Source organism: Nymphaea colorata, chromosome 5, assembly GCF_008831285.2.
Source record: "Nymphaea colorata isolate Beijing-Zhang1983 chromosome 5, ASM883128v2, whole genome shotgun sequence".
NCBI classification, from domain to species: Eukaryota; Viridiplantae; Streptophyta; class Magnoliopsida; order Nymphaeales; family Nymphaeaceae; genus Nymphaea; species Nymphaea colorata.
This window is the reverse complement of record NC_045142.1, coordinates 9533695-9543750: the sequence shown is the minus strand read 5'-3', so window position 1 is coordinate 9543750 and position 10056 is coordinate 9533695. Positions and strand designations below refer to the sequence as shown.

The 10056-nt window shown below is 37.9% G+C and overlaps 1 protein-coding gene across 3 annotated transcripts; it reads right to left on the bottom strand.

Moving 5' to 3' along the window:
- Positions 1–801: 801 nt before the first annotated feature.
- On the bottom strand, positions 802–5981 carry LOC116255146 (uncharacterized). Of its 3 annotated transcripts, none has more exons than XM_031630908.2 (6): positions 5796–5981; positions 5503–5605; positions 3237–3765; positions 2699–3164; positions 2053–2102; positions 802–1038 (listed from the first exon to the last, which is right to left on the bottom strand). In XM_031630908.2, exons 1-6 carry the CDS (start codon positions 5821–5823, stop codon positions 871–873), a joined length of 1344 nt encoding a protein of 447 aa, XP_031486768.1. In that variant the 5' UTR covers positions 5824–5981; the 3' UTR covers positions 802–870. The 3 variants fall into 3 exon arrangements, with proteins under 3 accessions (XP_031486768.1, XP_031486767.1, XP_031486769.1); XM_031630907.2 differs by having other exon boundaries at positions 5871–5975; XM_031630909.1 differs by lacking the exons at positions 802–1038; positions 2053–2102 and adding an exon at positions 2376–2436 and having other exon boundaries at positions 5871–5975.
- Positions 5982–10056: the final 4075 nt, after the last annotated feature.

The following is a 10056-nucleotide window of genomic DNA, read 5'->3' as shown; positions in this document are numbered from 1 at the left end:
AAGATAGGTCCATTAAATAAATTCAAGTGTATGCGAATGTTTGATTGATGGAGTAATAGTTGGGTGATGGATTTGGAGACAATCTCAAAAGCCCCACCGTCCCACACCCATTCGTGATGCTCAGTCGTAATGTAGGGACTTTTTCCACATTTTTCAGTCCTGTCAGGAGGATGCTTGATACGTGGAACATGAAGTTCACGTTCCACATTAAGGTTAGCCCTGCGTTCACATTCAAACGTGGGACCATGGGACACTTTATCTGTGCACTTGATGCAACCTATGGAGTGTAATTGCTGGTTTCTGCCACTTTAGTAGAACACCGAGGAATGGAACCATGGAATCTCGATCTATGTAGAGTATTCGTTCATGACCATCCTGCTTGTTCACAAACAGTGTAAGTGGACAGGCTCAGTGTAGGTTCAGCCGAGATAATCCAATTCTTCTGGTGTATCTTTGCTTTTAAGGTGCCAGAGAAGGAAAAGAAATAACATCAAGCCCCAGAAGCACAGAGATCAATGGCCCAGTTCATTCCAGAACACTTGGATCAGATTCTGGATGGCATCAATCTGCTACATGCTAGTGCACGCCACATGTCACCATAACATTTCCACAGACAAATAATGGCTAATTGTAACAAATTCACACACAACGGAGAAAAGGCTGAGATTCAGCAGTACCATGGGAAAGGACTTATCTAACAACTGTACTAGACCATTACCAAAGATAATTTTGCAAACATTATGCTGCAACTGTACTAGAACATGATAGGGGAGCAAGTAGCATGAAAGTATATACGTGGGATACTCATTTAGTAACAAAGATCAGCATATTCAACAGTTTTGCTGTACACAAGTAGCTTCCAACCGTACTTCATAATACAGTAACAATCACATCCAAAAGCAGAAACGACACAGTTAATAGCAAACACATCCAGAATATGACTAACAAATATTGAATCGCACAGACCGACCATGGAATTATAGAAAGAAGTGATGACTCGGAAGAAAAGCCTCCTTTAGATTTGTTTGATGAAATATTCTGCAAAAAAAGATAAAATAAAATTATAACAAATTACTAAATGGCCTATAATTACAACAAAATAATGGGAAATTGCGTCTATGACTACTAGGCTATGCTTTTAAGGCAAATATACACTCTGATAGAGGCTGCAGAAATGAAGACAAGCTACTATAATAATCATTTTGATGTTTATGCCCTTCTTAGTTGTTTATATGGGTAACCCAAGTACTTCTAATTTAAGAAAGATTAAAAGTATTTGTGCTTTGCCTTCAAGAAATTATATGTAATGCCTCCGCTGTTTCAGATATATTCTTCAATCTACTGAAGTAAATCACTTACGCAGTTTTGTGTTTCACAGAAGAAATTGAAATATTAGGTCTGCAATTATTGTTTCAGACAGTTAATTTTCAGGTTGAAGATCTAATGAAGTCTTTCAAAGAACAACTTAAAACCGAGTTCCAGAAGTGAATTGCATTTAGACAACAGGACTCAAAAAGGCAAAAATTTCCAATAACCTTTGTGAAGGATGAAAACATAGATAAGAACTTGGATTTCTTAAGCCTTCTCAATGAACAAACAAAAAAGGGTCATCATTCAAAAAAAAATAAGAGCATAAAAATTGAAGGTGCATACTGAAATGCACGTTGGGGATATTGGAAAGGGAACTGAAAATATTTCAGACTATTCATGTTTACATTTTCTAAAGCACTGTGCATCAACTCAAATTGCTTAGTAGTGTAGACAGAAAAACAGAAGAATTATTCATGAAAAGGCTACTATGGCTATTTTTTATAAGATTAGGCATCCAAAGTCAAGCACATCAATGAATTTGAATAGAAATAAAGTGATGCTCATAATTCAAGACATGTTCGGTTAATGCAGGTTCCACATTTTCATCTAAATTTTCATGTCAAAGTTACAAAAGGAGAAGTAAGAAATAATAGCAGCTTTTAAACAATGAACTTCCACACAGTGTCCAGCATTTTGGTTTGTTGTGTTCAAGCTTGAAAAAGAAAATATAACTCTTGGAACCTGATAAGCAATTGTTCTGGCATTTGCCTCATTATGCTTCGTCGCAGTATCTGCAGTGCCAAAATAGCAAAGAAAATGAGAAAAAGTGAAAGAACAAAATACAGAAGCCACCTTGATAACTAAGTTCCATTTTTAACTATTATACTGCAAACATCAGTTCAACAGACCATGAACACTGTTTGCGGACAACATTTAGATGAAAATCACATGAGATGAAATTGGCAGCAACTTGCGTAGAGGACATTGTAGAATTGCATCTAGACTCAAGAACTTGTGCAAAGGAAATTGAAAGATGTGGACAACTAAAACAAGCAGGAGCTTTCCTTCCTGAAGTATGTCACTGAGAAATTTCACCAATCTGGAGAGAAGCTGAAGGAGTAGGACCTGTCAGACACAGTATTAGTGCGTTTAATTGATTGAAGTAGGGATATTTTATGGCATATGTTCACCCGACCTGCCATTCAACAATAAACTGAAAAAATCTTTTGGCATTAATTTGTTCAACAAAATGCACAAATAAAAAAACGAATTGGTGAACATCAAGTTGGTTTGCTTGCTTGGACACCTTTTTGTGGTTACTTGTAAACTGTTACTTGCTATGTCATCCCTTCTAACACAACTACATTAATATACTCAGAAATAGTACCTGGCTTCATGGGAAGGTTTATTTTCTCCAGCCCCACGTTATGGAACTCCTCAATTCCATTTGTAGCTGATTTTTCTTTGACACAATCATCTGCTAGCAGCAAGTAACCATCATGTTTCTCATTTCCATGGCTGTAACTGTGCTCCACTACTGATGAACTTTCAGGAGCACTAATTTTGGAAATCTCATCGCTATCGATGGAATCTTTATACTTATATTCTTCAAAGTCTGCATCCTGAGAATCTGAACTGCTAATGCAAGAATAACACTCCACAGCAAGGCATTTTGTATCTTCACTGCCATGATGATTTCCAGCTCTAAGGAAGGGAGAATTCAAGCCCACACACTTAATTTCAGATATTGATGAACCATAAGTAAGGAAAAGGGCTTGCCATGCAGTTTCTGCAAGCAGATAAACATGCCTGTCGGCATAGCCTTGAAGCTCATCAAAAAGACTCTCAAATGGCTGAAAATGAATAAACACAAATTAGAGATATTTTCAAAAGAAAAGGGGAAAATCTATGTCAGTGCAACATACCTTGGCCTTGCATTCCAAGGCAAGGCGGAAAAATTCGAATGCAACAAAATGCTTTCCAGCAAATTCTGCCATATGTATCTGAGAAATCCAATATTCTGATGTTTGAAAATCATGTTCCATATTTCGATTGTGCTTCTCTGTACTCAGAGATGGTGAGCACCGTAAGCTAGAGTGGAGTTTAGCAGGTGAATGCATGTTATCTCTGTTGATATTTCTTTTTTGTGCAAGGTTCCCTTCAAGTTGGTCTTCAAATGAGATGCTCCTGCTTTGGGTTGATTTGGCTGCATCAAACAAAATTCTGCCACTGTTTGTGGAAACTCGTCCAGACTTGATGGTTGGCTTCATGCATCCAGGTGTCTCTTCTAACAACTTTCCTGTTAAGCCATCAGCATGCCTCTCAACCTTCAGTATAGGACCCACAACTTTCAACTTTGCAGAATGCCTCTTAGCCAAAGGTTTTGAGATTTTTTCTACTGTTACAGCTCCTATAATATTGGTGTGTTTACTCTCCCCAAGAGGATGCTTTTTCCTGTAAGAGAAGAACGTTCACAACTTCACAGAAGTCTACCAAAAAATTTATATCCAACCCTCAAAATTTCAGAAGAAATACTATAGTTCAACAACTCAGTAAGGTGAAACAGAACTCTGAGGCAAAGAATGTTTTGCTAATGAATAGTAAATAAATTCCATGAAATTATCAATGTTATGAAAAATATCGCTATTCACTTACCATCTTACATTGAATCATGCATGATATTAAACAAAGCTTTCCTCCTTGCCCTGATAACTCGTCTTTCTTGCATCATCAACGGTTCTTGTTGCTGTAAGCAATGTTATAAAAGGCATAGCGTATCGCGTATCGGTCGGGCCGACCTATATGCCGTATCGTAACGTATCGTAAACGTAGCGTAACGTATCGTAAAATTGATTTTTAAATTTTAAAAAATATTTAAAAATCAGAAAAAATAGACAAAATTCTCAAAAATCTGAAAAAAATGAACAAAAAATCAGAAATCAAGAAAAATAAAAAATGTATTCAAATATAAAAAAGATCATCATACATAAGGAACATTCATCTGTATACTATCAACAACACATTCAAAAATAAGAAATCAAATATTCAAATTAACATAATAAGCATCTATCACAATTTTAAACTTGAAAATTTTATAAAGTTTTAGGACTTAGGGTCTTAAGTCTTGGAGTTTTAGGACTTAGATTACATCAGAATTTTATAAGTTCAAACATACAGTTATCATCTTTCATGATTCAACGATGATATTTCCCAAATCGATGAATCATCGGTTAATTTTTATGAAAATACGCAAAATTTTTCCCTCCTATGTCTATTGGAGTCTTTAAATACAAGAAGAGAGAGAGGAAGGAGTGTTTAAACTTTAAACTTTTAAAAAATAAAGAATTTTATGTTTTCTCCCGTATCGTACGATACGGGGGTGTATCGCCCATATCGTACGATACAGGCCCCTATCGTATGATACGGCCGATACGGGTACAATACGCACACGTATCGTGTATTGAACACGTATCGTATAGGTTTCTTCGACCTATACGATACGTATCGTACGATACGCGTGCGTATCGTACGATACGGATAACATTGGCTATAAGTTCTTATGTTTAACAACATTTCTCCAAGTATAAATTTCTAAGCAAAAGAAAATGAAGAGGATTTCATATGCCTATTTTCTTTGTCTTCCTTATCTATTGCAATTAGCTTTTTACGTGGGCAGAAACTTGCAACATACAGAATCATTAAAAGAACTCTGTCAAAAAGGATTGCTGAATGCTAGTGCTGCTGGGCTTCAGTTTAAAAAAGTAGTGAGAATAAACTGAAGGAAAATTAGGATTTGAGTTACATAATGGCATTAGCATCGGCTTAGCTGTCCAGCTTATTAAATAGGTTTTGAGAAAATCAACTGATTAAAGACAACAAAACCGTTACACTACTGTAAGGCAGTAGTAATCTTTTCTTGTTTCTCCATTCGAAAGAAACCACCAGAAGGTATCAAAGTGAAACATAAAGTCCACCAAAAGAGGCAGCTGAAATACTGGAGGTCGATCAACAAAATGTAGCTAATGCAAAATAAAATTATTAATGCAACAAGAACAAGTCAAAGATACAAAAAGGGAAAGCAAGTGATAGTTCAGGCATTCAATCGGTTTGGAAAACCAAAAGTGAATCATGAAACCGAGAAAAACCGCAAAAAGGAAGAAGAAGGACCAGATATGGAAAGAACAAACTTGCCTTTGACCAATACTACCAGAAACGGAGGGATCCTTGACCAAGGCCGTATCCTGGGCTGCGTTTTCCTTCTCCTTCCCGGCGAGACTCCTCTGGCGAGCCTTGCCTGCGTTCGAAAACAATCACATAAAAAAGGAGCGCCAGAATTGAAAAAACGAACCACACAAACAGGCAAATAAATCAAGACCAATTCAATGATAGACCTCCAACAGAAAATCATCAACTAAACAACGAAGAGAAGAAAATACTTAAAAAACAGAATAAGACATAAATCTACGTAGGAGATGATCAACCACCTGAAAATCTCATCACCCGGTGATTCATCCTTCTGCGAGAGAGAGAGAAAGAGGTTCAACGCTGGCGATCCCTACCCTTTATTTTTGAACGACGAGCGGGAAACGTTGCAGGGCAACTCTTCGTCTGCCTGGGCCCACCACGCGTGGCCGGTACGGAGCCGTCAACCGCCATGATCTCGCAGCAAGAGGGCCATTCACCCGCGCTCGTATTGTCCAGGACCCCAAAAAAACAGTGAATAGCGTATATACTCATTTGCTCTTTTTGAAAATTTAAAAAGACGGTACTAAGGTTTGATGGTATAACAAAAAATACCTCATAGCACCACATTACCTATAAGCCATTTAACTCTATTTCATTTAACTTTTATATATATATATATATATATATATATATATATTATTCAGCCAACTGAATAAAAAAAAATTTAGCATAGATTTATTTAGCCAATCAAAAATTGGGTGCAGTTTTATAATACTGCAGTCTCTTTCACATTAAAAATACATATAGTTGTCAACAAACCCCATTGTTTTTTTAGACTGTTACCTTCTTCTGTCACGTGTCGTTTCATATCACATTGTATTTCTTTGAATCAGGGGCGGAGCCAAAGGACGCCGGCATGGGTCTTGGCCCCACCTCAAAACTTCTTTTAAAAAGTTATATGTAAATTTTAAAAAATTTTACTTCTTCGATATAAAAATTTTGAAAAATGATATTTCAGTCCCTATCAAAATTTAAAAACTTTAATTTGACCCCCTCATTGAGAACCATTCAGGAATTAGATCGAGGGTCTGTCCCCAGGTGGGAACTCATTATCTGTGACCCGTTTCTTTGACAGCTATAATAGAAGAAGCAGGGGTTAGGGCAAAAGGGGATTAGGAGTGTCATGATTCTTTCTAACTCACAAACCACAAACAATCTTATAAAGCTCACCAAAACAGATATATTCTTATCAAAACATATTGTCACTGCAAATGTATACTTGAGGAGACAAAAAAAACAAGTATGTTAAAAACACTTAATGTCGCCACAAGAGCTCTCAAACATCAAAGATACATTTATTGGATCTTTACCCAGCAAACAACAATATTTAGTATCAATATAGCAGGCCAAACAAGCTTGGTTTTATAAGACTACATTAAATTAAACTGCTGCTGAAACTGAGCCCATAACTATTAGAATGGATATGATGCTAAAATTTCAACAAGAAATGAATAGATTGTGGAATAAAACGACAAGAAATAGGCACAAAGTTTAACACTAATATATATGTTGTTTTTTTTGTAGAGAACAACAACAATCATCTAGGTGAATGAACCCACAAGAAAAGAGATCACCCAGCATTCCTCTTTTCTTCCTCCTAGTTTTCTTCACTTCATTCCTCCCCCACTTTCTCTGCACATGCACCCATGCAGCAGCAACTGCTGCTTTCTTCCTCCACTACAAGAAACTTGGCTTACGACCACAGTCAATGCTCATGGAAATGACCAATGTCATAGCCCTTGGTGTGTGAGTATCACGACATCTGGAAAAGAAAGAGAGAGAGAGAGAGAGAGGAGAGCTCGATAGGTTTTATAAGGGGATTGAGACATGCCATTGTCATGCTCCACTACCTTCTTCTTCTTCACCCACCTCATGGCACACTCAAGGGACAGCTTCCTCAACGTCATCTTCTGCGGTGAACTGTCTCGTTATATATAATTTTTTTTTTAAATTATATGTAACTTTTAAAAAAATTCACTTGTTTTGTATAAAAATTTGAAAAATGATACTTCAGACCTAGTCAAAATTAAAGAAACTTTAATTCAGCCCCCTTATAAAAAAATTCTAACTCTGCCCCTAACTAAAGAAAGGGATAATTGGTTGTTGTCGTCATGGGCGGAGCCAGGGGGCATGCATGGGCCCTAGCCACACCTCAAAAAAAAAATTTAAGAAATTTATATGTAAATTTTAGAACATTTGACATGTCCTATATAAAAATTTTAGAAAATAATATTTCGGACCCTATCAAAATTTGGAAACTTTAATTCAGCCCCCCGTCATGAAAAAATTCTGGCTCCCCCTGGTTGTTGCACCCCTAGCCTACGGCATAATCTACTTGAATACTTCGTTTCGGTTGGTTTCTATTAACAAAATTCTTTGTATTGTCTTTGACTTTTGTTTACTTTTAAAAATGACAATGAAGATGGATGAGCTAATGTTCATGGAGGATCCACCAGTAGTGATGGTGTTGTGATAGAGATCCCAACTATTTGTGACAATCAAACCAGGGAGGAAGGGGAGGTGGAAGAAGCGAACGAACTGTTCGCCAAAACAGAGAGCTTCGTCAAAAAATTTCTTCCGGCAAATGAACGAGCACGTTGAGGAATAATGGATGTTGGGGAATGACTAAGGAGTGCACTAAAATACCATTAACATATTATCTGCTGGTCTGGTGCCTGAAGGCGAGGAGCTCCAAGGAATTCCATGCTCAAAGACCTTAGGAATCAGCGAGCTTGGACCAGTCCTTCTTCAAGACGTAGGCACAGTTGCTCGACCAGTAGATGAAGACGAGCACCCATGGCCGACCTTCCTCGTCTAGTGTCGGAACCAATAGGCCCTTCTCACCTTCATCACACACCATCCGCTTCTCTTCCTCGCTCAACTCCTTCAACAAGACGTTCGCCTCGTCCTTACGGATCAACAGCCGGTTGTGATGACCCTAGATGTCCGTCTACGATAGCTGCTTCACAAAAACAGATTTCACCATGGGAAACGTGGCGTGTCACCTGGCTACCGAATCCGGCCACCCGAGAGGCTTGCTCCGGTACCTCACGCTCATGAGGACGAGGAATAGGGAAGCCTTCTCCTTCTCATCCACCTTCTTCCCCTTCTGCTTCTCCCTGTTTCCTAAGGCTGCGTTGGCCAGTAGGAAGAGGAAGGGGAGGATTGGTGGGTCAAGGTGCATAGCCACAACAACGGGGCTTACTTTCTCGACCCAACGTTCCTCCATATAATCAAGTTTTTCCCAAACAAACCCAAACCAACCAACTAGTGGATCACATTAAGCTGTTTTAGATTTTTTTTTAAATAAGTATTTATTGTTCGTTTCTTTTTGTCCTTTTAAATGGTTGTGCATCCCGCCATCCCCATAGAATGTATTAGCTTGGGCATGGTTTCGTACTACAGTACTACAAATAGTGGCGGAGCCAAGGTAGGGCTCATAAAACTCGTGCATGGTTATGTACCACAGATAAGAGTTGAGCCAAGGTAATGCTCACATGGGCACTCACTCCTCAAAAAAAAAAATTACATGTAAATTTTACACAATTTCACTGGTTTATATCATTTTTTTTAAATTACATGTAAAATTTAAAAAATTTCACTTGTTTTATATAAAAATTTTAAAAATGATATTTCGGTCATAATCAAAATCTAGAAACTTTAATTCAGCCCCCTCATGAAAAAATTCTGACTCTGCCCCTAACTATAGATTGGGATAATTGGTTGTTGTTGCCACGGGCGGAGCCAGAGGGGACATGCATGGGCCCTAGCCACACCTCAAAATTTTTTTTAAAAAAAAATTAAATGTAAATTTTAGAAAATTTCACTTGTCCTATATAAAAATTTTAGAAAATGATGTTTTTGCCCCTATCAAAATTTAGAAACTTTAGTTTGGCCCCTCGTCATGAAAAACTTTTGGCTCCCCCGGGTTGTTGCACTCCTAGCCTGCGGTGTAATCTGCTTGAATACTTCGTTTCAGTTGGTTTCTATTAACAAAATTCTTTGTGTTGTCTTTGACTTTTGTTTACGTTTAAAAAAGATAATGAAGATGGAGGAGATAATGTTCATGGAGGAGCCACTAGTAGTGATGGTGTTGTGATAGAGATCCCAACTATTTGTGACAATCAGACTAGGGAGGAAGGGTTGGTGGATGAAGTGGATGAACTGTTCAGACCAGGGAGCTAACGGCCAGCTCGAGCTCGGCTCGACTAAATAAGACCTCAAGCTCGAAAAAAACTTGACTACACTGGCTCAAACTCGGCTTGATAGTGACTTGTGTAGCTCGAGCTCGACTCGCTTAAGCTTGATAAACTCGATTCTTACTCATCCTTACTTGTTGAGCTCGAGCTCGATTAAGGCTCGATTAACTCGCTATCAATGAACACAAAAAGAAAAACAACTTATCTATTGCAACAGAAACAAGATTTTGGTAACGAGGAACCTATCCCGCACAATTAGCCTAATGGACTTAATAATGAATTTAGCACCTCTTGGCACTGT

Excerpts from the sequence above, each read along its gene's own strand:
- LOC116255146 (XM_031630907.2), bottom strand. The coding sequence starts at position 5,967 with ATGGCGGTTGACGGCTCCGTACCGGCCACGCGTGGTGGGCCCAGGCAG. Across the intron at positions 5,606-5,870 it reads TCGTCGTTCAAAAATAAAGG|GCAAGGCTCGCCAGAGGAGT; the intron begins GTAGGGATCGCC and ends TTTCGAACGCAG. Across the intron at positions 3,165-3,236 it reads CCTTGGAATGCAAGGCCAAG|CCATTTGAGAGTCTTTTTGA; the intron begins GTATGTTGCACT and ends ATTCATTTTCAG.